This window comes from Biomphalaria glabrata, chromosome 8 (assembly GCF_947242115.1).
Source record: "Biomphalaria glabrata chromosome 8, xgBioGlab47.1, whole genome shotgun sequence".
In the NCBI taxonomy this organism is placed as follows: Eukaryota; Metazoa; Mollusca; class Gastropoda; family Planorbidae; genus Biomphalaria; species Biomphalaria glabrata.
In genome coordinates, this window is record NC_074718.1 from 38,294,010 (window position 1) to 38,319,137 (window position 25,128).

A 25,128-nucleotide genomic window follows, 5' to 3' on the forward strand; every position below is an offset into this window, starting at 1 on the left:
GAGAGAAATCTAAATTGTAGTCAAACTGAATTTCCATTTGATTGGACCAATAAAAATGATCTTATCTTAATTTTGTTCAGCTGTTTAAATTTCTTATCAACTCAATTTCAACTCACTTCCTGGCATTATTCCAGCAAGACCATTCTCTGTGAACAAATTAAAGCTAGGAGAGGCGAACATGGAGTTGTCAGATGACTGGACTAGGTTGCCAATGCGACCTCCCATGCCCACAGCATTGCGGCCAAGTGGCTCAGGAATGCTTGGACTGTTGGAATTGCTGACAATGCTGCTGTAGCTCCCAGACCGGTTGCCAGTGGACAGACGCTCGGCAGAGAAAGGTCCAGTAGAGGAGGATGAAGACAGTGAATTTGACTGAGCAGAACTGGACATCAAACTGCCAGGTATCAGTGAGTTGCTGGGAGCAGAAGCCAAATTTCTGGAGTGTTTGTGAACAAAGGATTCTGTCTGGAGTGACAGTTCTGTGAGATCTCCTGCAAAATATAACAATAACAAAACTTTCTTAATCTCAAAAACATTAAGTGCCAAGTTACAAATCAAACCTATTTCAATTACTTTGTTAAAAACTTTTAAAGTCCATAATCTAGTCTTAAAAAAGCATTATTTAAAGTAACATCTAATAAGCAGCATATATTATTATGTCACTATTACAAGTTAGTTGTTTAATACTTGTATCATCCAATTAATGTTAGAAGATAAAATGAAATCTGAAGAGAAGAAAGGTTAAGCAAAATTCCTATTTGTAACCATGGCCCAAAGAATACCAAAGTAAAAAAAAATGAACTATACAATTCTATTCTGTAGATATTTCTATTACCTTTAAAACAGTAAAATGATTTCTTAAATCTAGTAAGTAGTCAAAAGGTTATATAAATAGGTTACAAGTAGATAATGATTTTAAATAAGAAGTGTCAAAAAATGTTTTCTGAATGAATATAAATATGAAAATATATTTGTGTAATTTTTAACATCTAAGATATCAATATATTTTTCATAAATATAAAAATGCACATAAAATCAATTTCAGCTTAATATCAATTTGTTTCTATCTAGACCTCAGCTTTGGCAAGTTTTGCGGCCATCATTGCAATTAATAGGAATAAAAGCAAATAAACTGCAAGATGCAAGTAAGAAATTGAGTACGACCAATTGAGTTCAAGTTGCATTACAATTAGACACAAAGTGTCACTAGCAAGCATAAACTAAATAATTAAACTAAAGAGCGATAGAGACTCCAAAGCAAGTTCACTTTCACAAAGCATGCTTTTTTTTCAACTGTTTATTAGTAAAATTATGAACTAAAGTTTTTTTTAAAAAAGTCGTTTTAATTAAATGTATGATCAGCAAAGGATCTGCAGACTATATCTTTACCATAGGTAGCCTGATTAGAAAAAAAGAGAAATTAGATTAAGCTAACCAGGTTAAAAACACATTGGAATGATAGCAAAAGAGAATTGAATAAAAAAAAAAGATGGGATTGTATTGGTTAAAAATGGATTAAGTGTGCAAAAGTAGGCATAAAAAGCTGAATAAATCTAACTACCGGGAACTAGGTCATGCTCAGTTAGGTAAGATTCATTCCAGATGGGCAGAGGGGATTCTCTGCCAGTGTCAGAAGAGCCGTCTGCTCCATCCACAGGATAAAGATTTGGAGATGACGAACCTGATACAAGAATTGTGAAATGGACAACACCAATATAGAGAACTGGAAGTTCTAACCTTTTTAGTTATGCACTAATTAATTACACACTCACTCCATATAGATAGTAATACATTAAGACTGCACACACAAAACATGTTAAAAAAAACATTTTAGAGGAAAGGTTAAAAATTATTAACACATTTGTTTTGTTAATAAGAAAAATATCTGTAGATGCACAAAAACATCTCTGATTAAATATTAAGAATGTATTGCAATTTGTATTGACCATAAAATAAGAAATGTACAAGAAATGTTTTGGAACAATATCAAAGCTTAGATCTCTTGAGAAAAATAATTTGAAAATGTTTTTCAATACGCTTGAGAAAGATGTGCATGAGGTTACGATATTTGTGAATTGTTAAATAAAAGAACATAAGAAGAAGGAAATATTGATACACTCTGAAAGCATGTTTCAAATGTTTGCTGTTTATAAATAGATTTCTATCAGAAAAACAGATGCATTGTTGTGCTTATAATTATATGCTTATTTAACTCTTTGTCTTTTTATTCTGACACCAAACTTCTGATACTTACCTATTACTTAGTACTACATGATTGAAAAACAACATGCACATTGTTACACACCTACAAGATGTCCCTAACTGTACGTATCCCTAGGAACAAGAAGGTCATGCAAACACACACACACTTAAAGAATCCTGATCAAGGTTCATCTATATACCAGCCATGACCAGAAAGAGCTAATATTCAATAGACATGTTCAAAGTAGTAACTGTTGCAAGTAGCCTTTTGTGTGTGTGTGTGTGCGTGTGTAAAATTTGTTTAGCCATTTGAACTCTATTTCAGTTGCTTTTCTAATTTTACTTTTTAAGTGCACAAATATGGATATAAAACTACTAACAACGAGGCTATACATGGTGAACCAAACAAAAGTCTAAGGAAGACTATAATGCTGAATTTACTTTATAACATTAAAAATTTTATAAAAAAAAATACTAATATTGTGTGGACATCAGTATAAAAAAAGGATCAACAAGAAAAAAAAAATCACACATCATACAAATATTTACACAATTTTATCTAACTTAAGAAAAAAAGTGTTGTCTATGGTTGATCTGTGGGAATCATTAACACTGACTTGAACAAAAAAATACACCAAGAAAAATTGTAACAAAACAAAGTAAAAAAACAACAAAGAAACACAATGAAAGAAAACCCAACCTCTTTCTTTGGCATTTTTTTTAGGCTTCTTGGATCTTTTGCTAGAGTTGCTCTCAGCTCGTTCTTTTTCTTTAGGAAGACTGTACGGAAGCTCAAGTGTGCTGAATAAAAAAAAACATCATGCTGGTCAGTAAAACCAGGACTTCAACATTCTTTCACCTAACATGCAGTACTTAACAGAAGAATTAATGACATCTAAATAGTTCTTCCTTAACCTTTCCTGTTCTAAACAACCTGATTGTTTTCTTAGTCAAAAGTAAAGCTTCTGTTGCGACATTATAAGGTGATAGTGTGGCAAGAACAATGACTTTTTTTTTGTATTACATTATTAAGGTTGTGTGGTCCTTTCAATCCAAAGTTCAATAAGTACTTGTATTTCTAAAAAGTACCCCCACTACTGAACAACCTCATCTCTACCAAAAATCAATTGTACCTTGGAATCATGACGTCCCCACCAAATGTTTCTTTGTTGACTCTGATCTTTCTGTGAGCTTTGGATTTTGAAGTCACCTCAAAGTTGGAGTCATCATCAATCATCTCCCCTCCATTGGTGACCACTACCAGTCGTTCTGTCTGTTTGTTGCCTCCCTTCTTCCACCTCCTGCCAGCACTGCCGTTGCTACCTACTGGTGCAGTGGTCACTTCTGATGTATTGTCAGGTCCTAGTGAGTGCTAGGGAAAAAAATACAAAAAGTATTTACTTTCCCTAAATAAATGATAAAATCCAAGGTTATTTAATATTATGTATAAAATTTAACTGAAAGTTTGAAAGGGAAAAAAATGAAGTGTAATTATAAAAGGGTGTCATGACCGCCATTACTTTCCCCAACTAAAGTAAGGTACCTATTAGAGTTGGGTAGACTCAGGGGCCTCTTAAAAATCACGACATCCTTGTTAACCGTCGGCCATAGAAACATGATGTTTACATAGATCTCTAGGTTTGAAAGGGGTACTTCATTATAAAAGCTTGGTTATTCTATGACCAAATGGTCATTTCTAGGGTAATTAAAATAGATTGGTTGGTCTATGATAAAATGGTAATGACCAAAAAAAAAAAAAATGACAGTGTCTTTGGAAAAGGTTTGAGTAAAACTCTTGGTAAACAATGTGTACAAAACATGTACCACCAGCTAGGTCTTCCAGTTTCACATAGACAACTGGTTTCAATAAGACATTGCTATTAAATAGCCAGACACTGCTCACATTGACAAAAAAAAAAAACAACATCCAAGCATTTTATTCTTTTCTAGCAAACAGAAATCACTGATTACAAAAAAACATTGTGTGTTGAGCATTTGAAGCTGATAGTTTAGAAAATGTGGATGAAGAAAATTAAAAGTAATAAAATATAATTTTAAAAAAAAATCTGTCTTCTTGGGGTTAAAATCTTTACAAAAAAAGATAATATAAAACAGTTGCATTTTAAAATTTGCAAGACAAATTTTCTTATGGATAATAAAGATTGATATTATTATTAATTAAAAATTTTGCATATCTGCAAAGACATGAATTCTAATGACTTAAACCAACCATCTGCAGATGTCTTAGTTAATTTAAATAGCAGCTTGTTAATAAGTTTCCAGATTTTGAAATGTTAGCTGGGAATCAATCAGAGTCAACAACCTCTAGAAATTTGATTCATCAAGGTAACATATTTACTAGCAGTATATGAGTATCTGTATCACTTAAATTTTGAAAGTCAGAATCTGTATCTGACAAAGTATGAAGTCGTCCAGGTGAAAAGGCAGCAATTAATAACCCTAATTAATAACTTGAGTATACACAAAAATTAATTTAAAAAATATTTTAATGTAGCAAAAGGGGGAAATGATGAGTAAATAAAATTCTGGGATAGAGATTTCTGTGACCCTGTTATATACCTTGTCCTCCACATCTCCACCAGAGGACTCAGTAGTCGTAGAAGAGACATCATCTCCATCATCTGCTAAAGCATTTTCTCGATGAAGTAAAATATTCTCTTTATTGTGATCTGCTCTTGACTTTGATTTCTGTGATTTGGTTAATCTCTTGTTGGCTTAAAAGAAAAAGGAATTATACAGAACGTTGAGTAAAAGTAAAAACCAATTATTAGCTTTGATAATATGATCTAACAAAAAGTTGCAACAAAACCAACAACCATTTTAATTTAAATTTTATAATGAAGTTAAAATGAAATGATTTTGAGAAACATTTGGTAAAGGATAAAATGAAAGTTGGAGGAAGGATAATTTTTGGATAAATCAGTCTAAAAAATAAAAAAAAGCAAAGAACAGAAATGATAATGCTTTCATTGTTCTGTTATTGAACTACTTAATTCTTGCATGTTCAGTATCTGTTGTATTGATAACAGTTAAAACATAAGCTGTTCAATGAGAAAGTCTTACCTATCTTGGAGTTGGCCAGTTCTGGTTTGAAGTCCAACTCTTCAATGTTGTCCATATCATCTGTGTATTTCACAGGCCACTCATCAAAATCATCTATTATTGAATTAGAGTTTCTTTTGACTGAGGTGGACTCTAGAGAGGACGTGGGTTCCTTGCTGTCTTTTAACTTTTTGAAACCCTGATCGTTTGTGTCGCCCGAGGCATCAACTACAATCTGCCTGCGGTTGTTCAGTCGTCCCTTTCGGGAGCGGTTGTTATAGTTACTACTGTTGTTAGGATTGGCTTTCTCTGAAAGCACTAGGTGTTCTTGGTTGTTGCTGCTAGTCACAGGTGCCACAGGCTCCTGCCTCAAGGCCGACACTGTGGCGGTAGGTTTCTGTACTGGGCTCGGAGGCGAGGTCCCAGAGTCCCTCATCAAGGGCTTATCTTGTAAAGATGTGGATTTCCTAGAAGAACTGCTAAAATTATAAAAATATGTAAAAATATGCTTGAGGCTTCCTAAAAGAGAAAACTTCGTTTGTCTGCTACTATTTGAAGAATTAGCTTTCCCAGCACTGGAGGAATTTAAAATATGATTTACATGATCCTGGAGATTATTGAGGTGTCCCCTATCTTTATCTGTATCTGTGTAACTGTTTAATATATTTCTGCTGCCACCATAATTTCCATTAGGTATAGTCTGTGCTGCTTTTGCAATGGATGAATTTGAAGTATTTGACGAGTTCTGAGTAGGTGACACGGGCAAGCCGGTGATATTTTTCAAGTCAAATACTTTAGATTTTTCATAAGTAGGTGTCCCATTAGTAACCTTAATTTTTTTGCGAAAATATTCTGCCATGACCCTGTCTGATTCAAAGTAGGCTAGCACTATGATACAACAGATGAAGAAGCCCATCATCACCACCACAAAGTAGTACAAGAGTGGCTCCCAGTTAGGGCGCGGCAAGGCTGCAGAACACTGGGACAAGAGATCGTATGGCACCATGGCTTGGAGAGAGTAGTTGGCCTCATTGGCCGGAGAGCCAAGGCTGGTATGTATTGTCAACATTCTCTGTATCTGTGACATGGTAAAATCTGGAGTAAATCTGAAAAAAAAAGTGAATTTAACTTGTTTCATTAAGAAAAATATTCCAAGAAAAAAAAAGTGAATTTAGTTGTTTCATTAAGAAAAATATTCCACTGAAAAAAAATGTGAATTTAAATTGTTTCATTAAGAAAAATATTCCACGGAAAAAAAATGTGAATTGATATTGTTTCATTAAGAAAAATATTCCTAAAGAAAAAAAAAAACATCCTTCCTAAAGAAAAAAAAAAACATCCTAGAATATAATTATTTCTTTTATAAGGAGAGCTTATGAAAAAATATTAAAATAGCTACAAACAATTTAATGCCTTCTTTCCACCCAAAGGTTGAGAACTGCCGCATTCAAGAAATAGTGAGGTGATACTTACGCTATATTTATTTTGCGGCTTGAATTGGGGGGCATCTCAAACCCGGAACAGTCAAAGACTTTGAAACCATATCCTTCACAAGGTAACTCATTGATACTGAAACCATGAATGTAAAAAGGTAACTCTCCAGTGTTTCTCAGTGTAAAAGGTCTCCGTACTGTAAAGTTGGGCATAACATTTTTATTCTTTTTTTCTGAAGCTGAAAACAAAAAGAAAATTAATGAAATAAATAAATGCGTAGATTTATCTCATAGAGAAAAAAAAATAAATGAAGTAAATAAATGCATAGATTTATCTCACAGAAAAAAAAATTAATGAAGTAAATAGATGTATAGATTTATCTCACAGAGAAAAAACACCAACACAAATATTAAATCCATGGTTACAACTATTCTAACCATTTAATTGGCAGTAAGTTAGCACAGGGAGGCACTGTGGCTGAGCGGTAAAGCGCTTGACTTCCGAACCGGGGTCCAGATCCTGGTGAAGACTGGGCTTTTTAATTTCGGGATCTTCGGGCGCCTTGAGTCCACCCAGCTCTAAAAAGGGTACCTAACATTAGTTGGGGAAAAGTAAAGTCGGTAGGTTGTTGTGCTGGCTACATGACACCCTTGTAAGCCGTAGGCCACAGAATCAGATGACCTTTACATCAACTGCCCTATAGACCACAAGGTCTGAAAGGGGAACTTTACTTTTTACGTTAGCACAGTTCTGGGAATTGAGCCATAATCTGGACAGAGTGGTAATTTAAAAGTGATGTAGACTGTTTTGGTGGCATCCAGATATGTTTCAGTTGTAGTTCGGGTTAATGCATCAATTAGGTTCTTTGTTAACCGAGGGGAGAAGTGTTTCTTTTTTTTTGAATATTTATTCTAAGGCTATATTTAACTTCTTTAGAAACAAAAACATTACTGGCTTTCAAAAGACGATAAAACTGTCTCTAGCAGAAATGACAAAATAACAGTAGGCTGTTGGAGAACATTGGAATGATTTTGATAAAAAATGCCATTCAAGTTTGAGAATCATTAGCGAAAGATTCGAACTTGTCACTAGTTTTACCAGTTAGTTGTCAGGACTGAGTTCTGGTCAGCCTGGGTCTCCTGTTAACTGTAGAGGAGAAGGGGGGCAATTCAGGGTGTTGACTTCAAAACTGTTTTTGTTTTGGATTGCTTTACTTTGTGAGATGTACTTTTGAATGGAATGTAACTCATAAGTCCAGGACAGTTGGACTTTTGGTTATAAGAGATATAAAGTAAAGACTCTAATTATTTTCTGTTTAGTCATTATTCAGTCTATGGGTTATTGAGCTGTTATATTTTAATTGATAGTGGATGTTTCATTGGTCAGAACTGTGCCTGCAGTATATTACAGCATATGTAATAAACATGTTATTTGTCAGTGAATTGAAATTCTGAATCTTTGTTCTGTCGTTATATGTGTCATTACAGTATTGCTCAGGACTTGGGTACATTTAGTAATCATCATTGAAGTACACATATGTATAATTAGAGAAGAAAACAACCTTTAGACTTGTATATCATGATAGGACACTTACTATCACAGTTTTTCAAGTGCTTTTCTGTTAGTTCAAAGGTCAAAGCTGAGTGTGAACCAGGCTTTTTATTATTAAACCTCATCTCCCCCTTACGTCCTTGACCTTGAACCACAACGGCATCAATAATAGTCAAGTTATTTCTGAAACAAACAAAAAAAGCTAAGTCAATACAAGTACAAACCAGAACAAATGATACTGAAGTAGGACAATTTTCTTTATACAACATGCGTTTATTCAAAATAATCCATATTTATCTACAACAGCTGATATGACTATTAAAGTGGTTCAATTGAATGCTCACTATAGTAAATACAAATAGTTAATACCTAATAATAATGAGCGAAGATCTGGCAAGGTCATCTTTTGGCTGAAACCCAACTTTGACCTTTATTTTTGTACCCGGCTGTAAAATTGCTGCCAAAGTATGTTTATGGGGTATAACCCCTAAAATACTTTCCACAGTTTTTCGATGTTGTGCTAGATAAGAAGCAGTGGTGCTGCTTTTCTGTAGAGAGGGAAAAATAAACAAAAATTTAAAAAAAGCAAAATATAAAAAAAAAATCCATTTTTGAAAAACAAAGCTTATCTAAAGGAAAGAACTCTGCACTAACAGGTATATTTCTAAAAATGTAGAAGTTATTTCCCATATTCAATATGAAACAAAATAATAAATTATCAAAAACTTATTGATTAATTTTTTAATTGATTCATATTTTATAGCAACAATAAATATTTTTTTTTGAATACATGATTTGAGAAATTGTGTGGGAGAAAAAATGTGTTCAATTATCTAAGGGGATGAAAACCTACATATTTAGCCGTAACTGTGAATACTGAAGGATTAATTTCCCTTGCTATCAAACAAAATAATTAATTACCAGCTAATTTTTATATTGATTACATGTACAAACTTTTACTAAACAGACATTGAAAAAAAGAGTGAGTTGGTATAAGCTTTGTAAAATATGCTAAAATAAAGAATTATAACAGCATAAGACCAGCAAGTGTAGCAAACTTTTGAAAATATATCATATTTTTTTAAAGACATTTTACAAAATGTAAAACGAATTATACTAGTTCTAAATAGATTTAAAAAAAAAAGAGTTTTTTTTTTTAAAGAATGTTGGGTATCAGTTGTAAGTTAACACAAGTGTTCAATGCTCTCTCTACAACTTAAGGAACTATGCACTTACTCCGACTGGTTCCAGATCATACAGAACAAAAGTGTTTGTGTCGTCACTCTCTATATAATCTGTTAAGTCTTGGGAGAATCTAATCAGGTTGGAGTACAATAAATAAGCATAAGCAAATCAAATGAAAAAGTAAGTGGGCACATTTCAATTCTGTTACAGCAAAAAAAAAATAAAAAAATTTTAGATTGAAGGGAAGAAGAACTGTAGCAGAGAAATGCAACTGCAAACTTGTGTGAGTGATTACACTAATTTTATTACTCCATTACTCTATGGGTCTCATAACACTAAACTTACCATTTCCTGTCTAATTCTGGCTACTCTTTCATGATTTCTAATCACAAATACAACTATTTCTTAATTCTACCAAATAAGTATCCAGATATTAATAAGAGAGAAAGGCATGGCCCTCAGGAACTCAGGCAACGGGGACAGTTAGGTCTGGAAGGTCAGATGTTTCTTAGCAAACATTTTTAACATGTGTATCTTAAATAGCGAAGATTAGAAATACTTCATCTATAAAAAGAAAAAATTCAGTTTAAATAAAATTATATATAGTGAGACTAACCTTGCTGCCAAAAGTTCTAGGATTGTATGTGGATTGGGATAGAATGATAGTGGAAGTACTTGCACAACCACGGCTTCATCGCCAATATTTTCTACAATAAAATCTGATATCTGTGAAAACATAACAAGGAAGGGGAGAATAAGTAAATGAAAGACGTCAGATTATCCATGAATGTAAAAATTTACAACAGAAAATTTTCAGATAGTCTTTAAGCTTTATAAGAATAACTGACAACTAACTTTTTACAACAGAAAATTTTCAGATAGTCTTTAAGCTTTATAAGAATAACTGACAACTAACTTTTTAAAAATTCAAAGTGATCTTCAGTTTCTTGCACACAGATATTGATCAAAGAATCAAATATATATATCAATCAAATATGTATGTATATATATATATATCTTGTAAGTTTTGATTTCATGAGTTCTGACCATATTAGTAAATTAATTTTAGCATGCTTAATTAACCACAGGGCAAGACTTTAGAGAAACATTTACTGCATTTCAAATGCTAAGAGCTAATAAATAGAAAAACCATCATTATATAATATGTAAGTCAAGATTTTTGTTTCACTTTGTAACTGGTTAGACTTACAGACATATTTCCTATCTGTGTAAGAGGATATTTAATTTTAGATTTTCTTATGAGTGAGGGCCACTGGAGGTGGGCCTGGGCAGAGAATAAAAACCCTCGAACTTGATTGGTATCTAGTTCTATGGTGACATTAGCTCTGAAACACACAGAAAAAAAAAATAAACAATCAACGTGCTACTATCAATAAATACAATATAACAACAGTATACTGAGAAAAGAGTTAAGTTAGAAATACTTTAGGATTACACTAAATAGTACACAGTGATGCAGTACTACTGTTGCAAGTAATTGTTTACAACAGTTCTATGTGAATTATTAAAAACAAAAAGAAGTATAAAATTTTCAACTGACAGGTTGGCTAAAGATGAAGCAAAAAAAAAAAACACATTAACATAAAAAAAACAACACAATAACATAAATTTAATGGGATAGTTATTCAGTTTCTTTCAGAAATAAAAGATGAATGTGTCTTAGGCCTGACCTCCTGAAGGATGACAGCTGGTGAGGTTCAAACTCATGACACTGGCCAGCCATCCAAGATTAAGAGAAAAATATATTTAAATTTTATAGACAACTCACATGCTTTGTTGTAAATGTTCTAATTTTTCCCACTTCTGCTGTAATTTTGTATATAAATATTGGTCAGTATCTGCCACATCTTTATCCAACACCATCCCCAGGAGCCACTGATGTCCAGCTAGAGAAGAAAAAATATCTCCAGAATAATAATTAATCTCTTGGAACATCTTTCAATTTAGTGATTTTTACTCTTAACGAACAACAAATATTAAATATTTGCATTAAAAAAGCCAATATAGATGATTATAGTTGATTCCAAAAACCTTACCTGGAGATAATGTTGGTAGCCCCACATAACAATCATCTCTGCAATCTTTTTTTGCATCAAAGAAAATTTTTCCTACCTGGAGATAGATTAACGGAAGAAATAAAATGTCTCTATTTCTTAAAGTACAAAAAAATCCATTTTTCTATCAACTTAAAAAGTATTGAAAGAATTTAATAAAGACTTTGTATTAAACAACTTTTAATTCAACAAAACTATTAAAAATGTGAACAAAAATTTCTTAGAAAAATTTTAATAACTATTTTGTTTTGAGACTTACAATACTGTGCTCGTGAGGCTGAAGCAGCACAGTGTTGCTGTTTTGTGGAATAAAATAAAATCTGTTATCTGCTGGTTGGAAGGTCACCTGTGTGACCTCCATATAATCATCAAAAGTGCTGTGTATCTGTAACACTTTATAAGGTACTCGACCCTGCACAAATTTAAAGGAAACAAATATTAATCAGTATAATTCCAGAAAAATTCCAGAGTTTGTTAACTATGGTAATGTAAGCAATGTACTATTGATGACAATTTTAATACTAATCTATTAGGATACAAACTTGAAACTTAACTTACTGGGAACAAATTTTTAGTGGAAACAAATTTAAAGCTAAACTTACTGGATAAACTTTATCAAAGATAAATTTATCTGGAATGGCATGTAAGCTGCCTCTGGCAGCACGGAAAATGATTGGCGTAAAAAGATCCTGGAACTGTGTGAACATCCAAATGTCTGCTACATAGGCCCCTTCTTCTTCAGGGGCAACAATGCTAACGTTGAACACTGCATAGTGATAAGGCTTTATATATAACTGAAACAAGAAGAGAATAAAAGACACATTGAAAAGTATCTATGTTAACAAAATTGTGGTCTGATGTTGAAGTTTTTGTCATTATAAATAATACACTATAAACATTACTAAATTAAATTAACATTTTTTTTTTATTTTATGCAAACATTTAAATATGGTACTTATATTCAATTTATTTATAATGTGAAATTTGATTCTTTTTTCCATCTATTTCAAAGCTGTTAGAACTACACATTGAGTACTGTCCATGTTTTGAAAACTCAACAAATCAAATTATCTTTGTTTGGTTAATATTAAAACAAAATCCCTAAAGAACAACTTAATTCTAGTGGGTCAAATTGAAAATGAAATGGATTCATTTTTAAAACAAAGATTCAAACAATGGTATTGAGGGCACTTTTCTTAATCACTATATGTTTTCCAGCAGATATTAAACACTGGAGATATGATAGACATAAGATGATGCTGAAATTCTGTCCATTCAGACCACACAAAAAAAGAGACTTAGATCAGGAGTCACAGGAGTCAAAACCATAATAAACCATAATAAAAAGTTAAAACATTGACAAATATTAAATTTCTTTGAATGTAAATATATGTACTCTTGTAATGATAATGGAATTTGGCGTAGCGCATTAGACGAATCTACTTTTACATTTCAGTCTATGGTCCAAACAGTTCTAAAAGTACATTCTGGGTCTATGTCCTAATGTTATATTTCACTCTATAAATCACAAGGTCTATGTCCCAATAGCTTATTGAATTGAGTCCAAAATGCTAACTTTGAGATTTCAGGTTATACTCACTGGGTCTATGTTTATCTCAGATTGATTATGCTTGTGTGTAAGGGTTGTTCCATTACCCTTTTCCATTCCTAAAATTTCTACAGATGCCCAAGACATATTTGTTTGAAATCGGGCTACCACTATCTGGAAAAGTTAAAATAAAAATTTGATTACATTATATGTCAACTAAAAAAAAAAAACAAGCTGGAAAGTAATGAAATCAAGACAAATTTTCAGCATAATAGATAAATTATAAGGTACTACCAAATAATATAAAAAATATGAAGTATTTATAAATAATATGGCTTATAAAAATTGAAAAAAAAAAAAAAAATCAAAATGTTTTCCTGCTATAAATTTTAGCTAGCTCAAGTATGTTAGGACAGATGAATACAGACAAAAAAATAATCTACTTACATCAACTGGGTTGTCGTTGCGGATAGTGAAAATCATACTACGACACTCTCCAACACCTAGAGTGCCAAAATCTAACTGCCCTTCAAATTTTTCTGGCCTATGATGTATCACCTAGGAAAATACAGCAGAAAAAAAAAAAAGTTATTATCAATGTTTCCATGTACTTTTATAAACAATGAAAGAAGCAAAAATGGGAGGGAGCCCTAAAACTAAAAAAAAAAAACCCACATAAAACTAACTGTCAGGGTTCTGGCAATCTTATTATTCTTATAGCAGACGTTACTTCAAAAAAGGAGATAATTACGTCCTACATTTCATGTGTCAATCTAAACATGCAGGTTAATTAATGACTTAAACTCTGGTAAATCATGGTTTTCCATTCTCTAATGCCATTATAGAGGAAGAAGCACTTGTACAAATTTGTTCTAATATATTGAATAAGAAATGTGCCTCTATCCTTGTGTCTGAGTATTTTATTAGGTTTTGTTTTTGTATATGTAAATTATAGTTTAGTGTTTTATGTATTATTGCTACTTGTACTTTTCATTCTTCTGTCTGAAGTTTAGTGATTTTACTAATGGTGTTACTCTAATCAAATATGAATCATCCCCTAATTGCCTGGCTTGTTGTTATGTAGAAAATTTAACACAGACTTGAAGTAATTAATTTAGATATTGCAATTTTAATTTTATAAATGCAAAAACCTTAGCCATTTAATAATCTTTATCTGTTTTTATTTTCTAAATAATACACTTACTGAAATTTTCAATCAAGTAGCAATAGAAATGGATAATGTTAAAAAAAAAGAATATCTTATTACTACTCCATGATACTTTTTTTTATCACATGCAGATCTAACTTTATTGTGATTCTTCCGCAAAACCATAACAATTTAAAAAAAAAATAACTATGCATTTCCAGCCTCCCTTATAAAGACCTGGGGCCCTGGGTTCCAATCCTGGTGTAGACTGGAATTTAGACTTTCTAGATTTTTAGGCACTTCTGACTCTACCCAGCTCTAATGGGTACGTGACTTTACTTGGGAAAGTAAAGGGAGTTGGTTGTTGTGCTGGCCACATGACACCCTGCGCAATAACCGTTGGCCAAAGCAACAGATGACCTTAACATTAACTGCCCTATAGACCACATGGTCTGAAAAGGGGAACTTACATTTTTTACTCATAAAGACCAGACATTGCATCAAAGTAAAATATAACCATTATAGCATATTGGCACATGTAAATGATGTTGAAAATGACAAGCATTCAATCAAAATACTAAACTTTTTTTTGTTATTTTAATCAATGTTTCTGTTGTTTGTATGGTATATAACGTTAACTATGACGCCTTAAAATAAAAAAAAAAAAAGAATTTGCGAGAGAAAAAAATGACACCTTTGTTCCTAAGTATAAAAAATAGCTAGATGAATATCATATCCTGCCTACCTTCATTAGGCCATTATAAACTATGATAGGAATGGTAAAGGTGGAGGCATTTGTGCTGAGAGTCAACACTGTGTTGAAATGAACCTGTGTTTGATTTGGGTGGAACTTGAGCACGAAACTTGTCAGACTTTGCTGGGGCTGAATAATCACAGGCCTTGTGAAATTTACAATCTAAGAGAAACAGAACAGAACAGTTACAAAATGGATGCAGTCCCACATACAAATAGCTTGGTATGATGAGCAACATAAGCAAGGAAGTAAAAAAAAAGTAATCAATGAACTACAACAGATGGGGGGAACTCACTGTAAAATATTGTGACACCTCTGGAGGCAAGCTGACATTATAGATGACTATAGAGAAATGAAATGTGTTAGTGAAGGTGACAGGCCTGCTAACATTCCATAAAGCTTTTGCACTAAAAAAATGTGTTGTATTCACATTATATACTAGAGACCTGTAAGTAAAAGAAAATAAACATCCAAATATGGAGAAGATAAATATTACATATTATTGTAAAATATCAAGCAATGTAACCTGACAATTCAAACAAAATAATTAAGAATGACTCGAATCTTTAAGATACCAACAACTGTCATATATTTGGATAATGAAAACAATTATTGGACACTCAACAGCTATCCATATGTGTTACACTAAGTGGCAAAAACTGCTTTGCTACCTATCAAAGGGGCCAATTCTAACTCAGCACAGTTGTGTTTTTATTGAGTGCTTAAAAGCAGCACTGAAAAATTCTTCAAACCCCTTTACAAGTCCACAAAAGAGATTGGACCATAGCGCACTGAGCAAGCAATAGCATGAAAGATACACTATACAAAGCAATTAAAAACAAAAGGCAATAACATTAACCTAATTATATCATTCTTTTCTCTATTGACCTCCCTACCCACTCAAACTCAAGAGCCTAGGTTACTAGACATAAAGACAAATGTTTCAAAAGTGACAAAAGTTATCATTGTAACACCAACCAAAAGAAAACAAATCATGTAAGTAGCTGTCATAAATATAATCTAAAACACACTAGATAAAGTTCTACTCAAATCAATACAGTCCAGCTAATGTACTTACCCATGTAAGACATTGGCCTGATATGGAATGGCCAATCTTTGAATATTATTTTTTGTTTTGATCACAATTTTTCCAGCCCATTGCTTTGATTGTAAAGCTTTAACAGCTGAGAAAAAAAGAAATGTCACATTAAAAAACCATGTGCTATGACCAAAACAAATTTATTCAAGAAACTGACCAAAAGCTTGCTGACAAAAAAGGTAAATTACTTTAAAAAGCCTTCAAAAAAAGATACTGCAAAGAAGAAAAGAAAAATATTTAAACTGACTTAGTTTCTTGCTATATAAACATAAAGGTAAATATGTTATGCCGTGTTATAGGTAATGTAACTATAAAGATTAACATATCAAAGGCCAGGATGTACATGGATAAACTAGACATGAATAGAAAGTGACAAGAATGTCTTTCTTCAAAGAAATGGTCTAAAGGTAAACATGAAGGTCATTCAATTGGTAGACAGTCTCCATAGTGAATGTGTTAGAGATGAACAGCCCAAAAATATCAGATACACATTTGTCTTATCAGAGGCTTTATATGATGCATAAGAACTAAAGAAAAAAAAGCAGACCTCACGTCAGTCTACATCAATAACGATGACTCAAAGAGAAGATTTAATTTTTTTTTGGCACAGTTCCACTTCATGTACATTGAAGTTAAAAATTTTCAACTGGATAAACTTTCCTTAATTGTAAGAACTTTTAATTTCAGGACACTATGAACTAATTAGATGCTTTGTCTTGCAGTAATATTCACAGCTAAAAACAGAGGTGGAAGAGCACAGTTAACAAAAAAGTACCTCTAAAAGTGATCTGGGCTACTGTTGTTGGCCTACTCCCATCAGGCTGTAATTTAAAAGGACGGAAATCCACACTCACAGCATCATTAGGAGGGGAAACAGTCACACTCTGCAATAGTGAACATTTGTAAATAAATCTCAGAATAAATTCAAATAGTTATTACAGCAAAATGTAAGCAAATGTATGCAAAAAAAAATTAAAATGCATAGTTTTGAGACCTACTTACTGTAATGTGAACAGCTTTTGGCCCTGTGTTGATAAGATTAAGGCGTAAATGTTTTGGCTCATCTAAAGTCCTTAATATACCAAAATCTAACAACTCCACAGGAGAATAAATACCAGGATCTGAAAAATATATGAAATGGTTTATCAATTCTTTATGACATACAATATTTTTGCTTTATCTCAATTGAAAAAGAAAAGTGTGTTTTTTTTTTTCAAATGTCAACAATTTACTTAATAAAACAAGTAAACTAGAGAAAGAATAGACTGACAGCTATTTATATAGCAGGAAATGGTGGACAAATGTGGGTTACACAGCCATATTGAAATGAGTAACTAAGTGGTTTAAACTGCTTAGCTACCTATCATAGGGGCTTGAGTTTGAATCCTGACTTGACCTTAGTTGTTTTTTTGCTGAGGGCCTACAGTAAAAAAAAAAAAAAAAAAAGGAAAGTTCCCCTTTTAGACCTTTTGGTCTATAGGGCAGATGATGTAGTAAAGATCAGGTGTTTCTGTGGCCCACAGTGTCATCTAGCCAGCACATATGTCCACTAAATAGATTGGAACTTAGTGCAATGAGTAGGCTATAGCTTGAAAGATGCAGTATATATATATATATTGAAATTTGTAACTGCTTCATTAATTATGCCAGTATATCAATCTGATTTTATGATCATCATCAACATCTTAGAATGAAAGTATTTTTCTTAATTAATGGCATCTAGTGAATATCACAATTTGTTACTTTTATACAAAGTATGGGTTCAACATAAAAAGAATTTAATTTATGCAAGTGGTTTCATTTCTTTCCAACCTTTCAATAATTTTACAGCTTTTACTTATTAACAAAATTTCAAAACTTTTTTTTTTGTGATAAAAGATCTTTTAAAAAAATGAAATAGGTCTAAAAATTGAATGCATGACTGATAAAACCCTCAGTTTATTTCTTGGGTAAAGTACACATTTAAAAATACCTAGAAGTATTCATTAAAAATACCTAGTATAACAAAACAAGATGAATTCAAAGAAAGAGAAGCCTACCTGATGAAACTTCAATCTCTAATGGTAATATTAACAATTGTGGAGAACTCCTATGTTCATCTTCTTTATTGGTTTTGATGCGTATGAATGCTGAATGATTACTTTCTATTCTACCTACAAAGCTAGCTCTCATTACTTCTTTTGTTTCAAAAGGTTTTAACTCCTGTAGAATTCAAGCCAATCCATAAACAACTCAATAAATATATGCATACATATTACAATCAGAATAAATAAAAATAGACATCATCAGTTTTTCTCTAGTAATGTGCTTGTGTCCTTGCTCCTCATAAGGGAATCAGTTGAAAATGGTTTTATTTCAATAAATGTTTACCAATATATACGTGATTATTACAAAAAAAAAAAGGTCTATCACACATTCAGGAAATAATGTTCCTGGACATAATCATCAGAAAAACATTTGTTTCAATGTTTTCACATTTCGTTTTTTTTTACATCTGAATGAAAGTACTTAGTACCGTACTTTAATTACAAGGTAAACTGTAAAAATGTATTCAACAATTTAAACTCTTAGAGTGAGCATGCTTTTCCCTCATTCAATACTGATAAATTTGTGATAATCTACAAATACAAAAAAAAATAATTTTTCTTTCACATTTGGAAACTTTCCCAACGCCACTTATAGTTGAAGGGGTATTATGAATACACAATAGGCCATTAGGTTTTAAATATAAAAGAAAAATAGCAAATATACAATATGAAATCATATTACTAATACATATGCACCAGTGGAATGTACTGATCTATAAATGTTTAAGTTAATAAAGCTCTTACCCATAATTCTTGTGACGCTTCTCTTTCCCCTGATGGTAACTCTAAATGTAAATCTCCTTCACTAGAAAACATTTCCAGCACCTGAGAATGACAGAAGTGTTCAGAAACAATAAAAGATATGTGATGAAAACAATTGACAAAATGTGTCTTCTTCTTCAGTGTGATAAAAAGAATGGAAAAGCCATCATTGAGTACACTAGTCCTGACAAGTTTCTTCTTCAGGTTGATCATCTTTATACAAAACAATATGCCATGGAATTTTAAGGCTTTGATTTTTCTTTCTTAAAAATACATTTTTTTTTCTTCAGTGTTAAAAAAAAATATGCTTAAATTTGATTTATATAAAAAAAAAATTTAATTTAAAAAAAAAAACAAAAAAAAAACAAAAAAACAAAGATTAAATACTCCTTTGCTTCCGGGGCGCTGCACAGCAGGCGACCTGATTATACTGGACTCTTTTTTCTATTTTTTTTTCTGTTAATATTTCATGTAATTTGTTACTACTCAAATGTTTCAATGGATGTGCACTGTGTCTTTTGGATTCTAATGTTGGTATGGATTTTAATTTGTGTGGAAACGTGTATTTCAGTGGAGTTTTGTGGTAAGACGCTTGACAGTATGGACAACACACCCGCCATCTTGGAACCTAATAACGAGCCTAAGTCTAAGGCTTTAACCGAACAAATACCTGGCACAAAACGTAAGAAGAGAGGACGTAGAGGAGGAATACGAGTTAAGTGTAGAAGAAGAGGACAAAGAGGCTTCCTTCCACCCATCGTAACAGGCAATGTTAGGTCTTTACAAAATAAGATGGAAGAATTAACAGGCTGCTGTGAACATCTGTATCAATTTAGAGAGTGTTCCTTAATGTGTTTCACTGAAACCTGGCTCAATGATACGATACCCGACTCTTCTGTTGATCTCGATAAATTTTACGTTTATAGAGCAGACAGAACAGTTAATAGTGGAAAGTCAAAAGGAGGAGGACTCGCCATCTATATAAACAAGGAATACTGCAACGCCAATAATGTGAACATCAGGAATAAAATTTGTGACCCTAACATTGAACTTATGTGTGTCACACTTAGGCCTTACTACTTGCCTAGAGAATTCACCCAGGTGTGTGTTGTTGTTGTGTACATACCACCGACGGCTGACACAGCGACTGCATCGGAAATAATTTTTGATGTGCTTCACAATGTACAATCAAAACACCCGGACTCTGTATCGTAACTGGAGATTTCAACAACCTAAATATTGACAACACACTGTCAAACTATTGCCAGTATGTCTCCCTCCCCACAAGGCAGGACAGAACGCTCGACAAATGCTACGTAAACATTAAGCAGGCTTACAAATGTAAAAGTTTGTTCCCACTTGGAGAATCTGACCATGTATTACTCCATCTTATACCAAATTACAAACCTACTCTTAAAACTACAAAGAGAGTTATAAAAACGGTCAAGATGTGGTCTGAAGAGGCTGTAGAAAAACTACGAGGATGCATTGAGAAAACTAACTGGGAAATCCTTATTGAGAACTGTCCAGACATAAACGAACTAACAGAAACTGTTACCTCATATCTATCATTCTGCGAGGAGTTAACAATTCCAACAAAAACAATACAAGTCTATGGAAACAATAAGCCCTGGATGACCAAAAAAATCAAACACCTTATTACTGAAAAGAAAACAAAGTATAAGGCTAGCAACGAAGAGTTTATAAATGCTAAAAATAAACTGAGAAAAGCAATAATTGAAGGGAAAAAAACATACAAAGAAAAAATTGAGAATTTCTTTGCCAAGAACAACTCAAAACAATGCTGGGAGGGATTAAAGAAAATAACAGGCTGCGCCTCAAAACGAGAACAAATTTTAGTGGCTGATGATGAGAAATTCGCCAACGAACTAAATTATTTTTATTCTCGTTTTGACAAAGAAGATTTTGTTGATCTACACAAAGAACTTTTCAACACTCTGTCCAAAGGAAAACAGGAGCCCTACGTCAATTTTGTAACTGAGGATGAAGTCACCTTGTTATTTAAAAGAGTAGACGTAACAAAAGCTTCTGGACCAGACAAAATTAGTGGCAAGCTGATCAAGCTATGTGCGGAGCAAATTTCTTCTATCTTCTGTCATATCTTTAACCAGTCATTGCAAACGTGCGTAATTCCAAACATCTGGAAAACTTCAGAAATCATACCAGTGCCTAAGAAACCAAAAATAGATTGCTTAAATGATTTCCGCCCAGTAGCACTAACACCTATTGTTATGAAATGTTTTGAAAAATATATGCTTAAACAACTTGTATCAAAAGTCAATAACAGCCTAGACCCTCACCAATTTGCATACAAAGCAGCTAGAGGAACTGAGGATGCCATTCTATTGCTTTTGGACCATCTTTATAAGCATCTCAATATACCCAAAACCTACGCACGAGTCCTCTTCGTAGATTTCTCATCGGCTTTCAATACCATACAGCCACATCTAATGATAAACAAACTGAGTAACTTAAATGTAAACCCTTACTTACAAGCATGGGTTCTAAACTTTTTAACCCAACGGCCCCAGTATGTTAAAGTCAACAACAACAAATCGTCAACTCGAGTACTATGTACGGGTGCTCCACAAGGTTGTGTACTTTCTCCTGTGCTATACACTCTTTACACTAATGACATCAGAAGCATCTATGACTCAGTTAAACTCATTAAATTCGCTGATGATACTGCCATAGTCGGTCTTATTTCAGGAGACGAAACTCAGTATCGAAGCTCGATAGAAGAGTTTACAAACTGGTGCACCGACAACTTTCTAGAACTGAATGTAACAAAAACTAAAGAACTTATAATAGATTTTAGAAAGAAAAAACAAACTATACGTGAACTGCAAATAAACACTACATCTATAGAACAAGTAAAGGCATATAAATATCTAGGCGTTATCATCAACAACAAGCTTTCATGGGAAGACCACCTTGGAACTCTGACAAAGAAAACAGCCCAGCGACTCTTTTTTCTATACAAACTCAACAGTTTTAAATTAAACAAGAAGATCCTTGAGACATTTTACGGCGCAACTGTACAAAATCTGCTAACATACGGAATAAGTTGTTGGCAAGGCAACGCCTCATCTAAACTGTTGCAACGTCTAGAAAACATCATTAAAAAAGCATCAAAAATTACACTCACAACATTACCACATTTAAAGGAACTTTTTGAACAAACGTGCCTAAGAAAAATCGAAAAAATCTTGGAAGACAACGGCCACCCGCTCCATCAGAACTACGCCAGGTTGTCGCGAAGTGGGCGACTGCTGTCAATCAAAACAAGAACGGAGCGGTACAAAAACTCGTTCGTACCTCACTCGGTCAGACTCTATCACCGCCACTCATTGATCAGGGAACATGAAATGCACCAAGATACATGTGTGTAGTCGCTGAATGAACTCTTCATGTTGTCTGTTGTATTTATATGTATGTTTCTGTTGTGTTGTCTTTATATGAGAAACGAGTCCTTGTAATCACAACAAATTTCCGTAAGGATCAATAAAGCAGTCTTAGTCTTAGTAGTCTTAGTCTTAGTCTTACAGTAGTACTGTACATCTAAAAAGTCTAACAAAAAAAGGAATAACAATACTTGTATGCAACTAGTACTGATTCAGGTCTATGAATAAGCCAAATAGTTATAAAAAAATTTGGCATTAGAAATAAAAATCATATGAATTATTACAATATTTGAGTAATAGCCACTTCATTTGTTTTAACACTCAGTCTATAAAACACATACACATTCTAAGAAAATTAAGTTACCTGGAGTCTGGTACTATATGGATTATGCATCTGAATAACAGGTGTAAAACTACTGTTGATGGGAACCCTTGCTCCCAGGTACGGACGTAGGCGATAAGGATTTGGAACACCTACACCAAATACCTGAAAACAAAATGACCAAACTCAATAAACACATAAATAAATATTAGTAAAATGTATATTTAGCATAACACCAAACTGGTGAGAGTAACACTGAATTAGATGTTATAAAGCTAATAAAAAAATATCATTAACATACTTGTTGCAGACAAACGAATGCAGACATAAGAACTGTGATCTATTAGAGACTATGTATGACTAATTATGAGATTTATATGTATTTATTGCTGACACAGATTTTCCTCATAGATAAATTATTGTTTTCTAAAAGAAATTATGACAAAGCTACATAAGGAATTTTAAAAAAAATGTGAATAAATTCTTGCTGAAGTGTTGAAGTGGATTTTTTTAAAAGTTTATAACAGAAGTTGACAATGTCTCCATATATAAACAGCAAGACATTGAGAAATAGAGCAGAACTACAAGCTTTTAACATAAAAACAATGTTTTTGACTTTTTTAAAACGAATATACTTCAAAAAAAAAACAGTTGGAGGAATTATCTTTTTTTCCCCTCAAAACTTAAAATTTGTTAACATTCAGGCGTTAGAATACACACATAAATAAATATTAGAAAAATGTATAGATAACATAACACCAAACTGGTGAGAGTAAGAATTAAAAAAAAACAACACAATACTCTAAAAAAACCCAAAAGAATCAAGTATTTACCTGATACCTTCTTATACCTATGGAGGTATGAATAAATAATGTGTTTTCAACATTGCCCACCTGGCGGGCAAGAAAAACAATATCAAAACTTGTGTTTCCCCCAGGTGGGACAATCTGTCAAGAGAAACAGTGGAGTGTTAGGAACTGCTCAGGAATATCATCAAGTAATCTAAACATTTTTTTTAATACTAAGAGCAGCATGTTTTGGAATAGAATTACAAAATTAAAGTTATTACATAACCATCACCAACTGAAGAAAAAGAGTGGGAAAAGGGGGGGGGGGAAGTAATCTAATCCAAAACATCTTTTTAAAATTGGTTTATTGATTCTTTTCCTTAATACCACAGAATTATTATGTTGAATCATTTTTTCACGCTGTCTTTCTTATGTCATCACTATTCAACTGATTGAAATAAAGATATACTAAGACATTTTGTCAAACTAGTTTTCCCTTACTTTAAAGCAATGATTAAGGTAGCATATTTTTTAACAAGCCTCTTTCAGCACAATGTGCACATTCACTCCATATAGAAATATGTTTTTTTTTAAATTAAAGGTAGAATCTAGGAAGTCATTTTTAAAAAGTAACTACAATAACAAAAAATACTTTTTTAAAAGCCTATATAAGGAAAAGCATGCGCAATCACTGCCATGTCTCTCAATACTAAAAGGTTTATCTCCCCTTTTCTATATAAAAGAAAATGTAATAATTACAACTAAATGATATTTTAAACTAATCATTTAATTTTTTAAATCCATTGATGTAATGTTTTTGACCATGCAAAGTTTCAACTTGATCAGAGAATGGAAAGTGGGAGAGAAAAAAAGCGTGTCCAAAAATAGGCAGGCTGAGTGAGTTAGCGTTGTACAAAGATCAAAATGACTTACTTTGTCCTGGAAAAATGAGCAATGAAAATGAACAGTACTGCCCGAAATAGACAAAAGATGCAAGCTGTGCCTTGGATCATTGTTTTGAATAAAAACTTTTTCCATTCTTGGCATCCCAACAGGCCTAGAAAGAAGGTAGGCTTTCTTATACTATTGTAGACATTGACATATCTATACGCCATTAATAATAAATGCTTTTGAAAATGTGCAAACATTAAAAATAGGACAATCCTCCTGAATCAATGCAATTTTATTTCTATTATACCACTAAATAGTTAATACTGGTGACCATAAATTAATTGAACAAAACAAAATTAACTAATGTGCTAATTGTGCATAGTTAAAACTAAATCTGAGAATTGAAAAGGGAGAAATAATGTAAACAAGATTTGTATCAGACAGACAGAATGAGTTGATAAAAGGCTTTCCTTGGGGGAAAAATACAAGAAACTTTTGATCCATTAGGCTTTTGTAAGAGATGGCACAAAAAGCAAAAGGAAACAGACCTAACTGAGTTTCTTCTATTTCATTGTTTGGAATTACTTGATCTGCCAGACGACTACATAATAGTAGTTACGTTTGTATATTGTTCTAGGACTATTCAAAATGCTTGACTTACTGTTCATGAAAATCAAGCATGGGAGGATCCAGGCTAATGTTATTGGAATAAAAACTATCATCTTGTAATCTGAGAAATATATAAAGGTAAAGGAAATATACATAAATATATATATGGTCAATGAATAAATAAA

General features: G+C 32.6%; 1 protein-coding gene across 3 annotated transcripts in view; it reads right to left on the reverse strand.

Annotated features, from left to right (window-relative positions):
* LOC106063146 (transmembrane protein 131-like) overlaps nucleotides 1–25,128 on the reverse strand; it is a 63,299-nt gene that overhangs the window by 8,957 nt on the left and 29,214 nt on the right. For 2 of the 3 annotated variants that reach the window (XM_056039093.1, XM_056039094.1), the window contains exons 4-32: nucleotides 24,996–25,064; nucleotides 24,377–24,500; nucleotides 23,489–23,602; nucleotides 22,698–22,820; nucleotides 18,891–18,971; nucleotides 18,099–18,261; nucleotides 17,062–17,180; nucleotides 16,835–16,943; nucleotides 16,039–16,144; nucleotides 15,256–15,406; nucleotides 14,952–15,122; nucleotides 13,507–13,617; nucleotides 13,111–13,233; nucleotides 12,113–12,304; nucleotides 11,770–11,922; nucleotides 11,493–11,568; nucleotides 11,225–11,342; nucleotides 10,646–10,781; nucleotides 10,052–10,161; nucleotides 9,487–9,565; nucleotides 8,620–8,798; nucleotides 8,294–8,433; nucleotides 6,739–6,937; nucleotides 5,287–6,371; nucleotides 4,783–4,937; nucleotides 3,336–3,574; nucleotides 2,903–3,003; nucleotides 1,562–1,681; nucleotides 117–491 (exon numbers count right to left, since the gene is read on the reverse strand). In XM_056039093.1, coding sequence (XP_055895068.1) covers nucleotides 117–491; nucleotides 1,562–1,681; nucleotides 2,903–3,003; nucleotides 3,336–3,574; nucleotides 4,783–4,937; nucleotides 5,287–6,371; nucleotides 6,739–6,937; nucleotides 8,294–8,433; nucleotides 8,620–8,798; nucleotides 9,487–9,565; nucleotides 10,052–10,161; nucleotides 10,646–10,781; nucleotides 11,225–11,342; nucleotides 11,493–11,568; nucleotides 11,770–11,922; nucleotides 12,113–12,304; nucleotides 13,111–13,233; nucleotides 13,507–13,617; nucleotides 14,952–15,122; nucleotides 15,256–15,406; nucleotides 16,039–16,144; nucleotides 16,835–16,943; nucleotides 17,062–17,180; nucleotides 18,099–18,261; nucleotides 18,891–18,971; nucleotides 22,698–22,820; nucleotides 23,489–23,602; nucleotides 24,377–24,500; nucleotides 24,996–25,064 — 5,021 coding nt within the window. The remainder of the gene's footprint in view (nucleotides 1–116; nucleotides 492–1,561; nucleotides 1,682–2,902; nucleotides 3,004–3,335; nucleotides 3,575–4,782; nucleotides 4,938–5,286; nucleotides 6,372–6,738; nucleotides 6,938–8,293; nucleotides 8,434–8,619; nucleotides 8,799–9,486; nucleotides 9,566–10,051; nucleotides 10,162–10,645; nucleotides 10,782–11,224; nucleotides 11,343–11,492; nucleotides 11,569–11,769; nucleotides 11,923–12,112; nucleotides 12,305–13,110; nucleotides 13,234–13,506; nucleotides 13,618–14,951; nucleotides 15,123–15,255; nucleotides 15,407–16,038; nucleotides 16,145–16,834; nucleotides 16,944–17,061; nucleotides 17,181–18,098; nucleotides 18,262–18,890; nucleotides 18,972–22,697; nucleotides 22,821–23,488; nucleotides 23,603–24,376; nucleotides 24,501–24,995; nucleotides 25,065–25,128) is intronic. The other variant, XM_056039095.1, reaches the window with a different exon arrangement.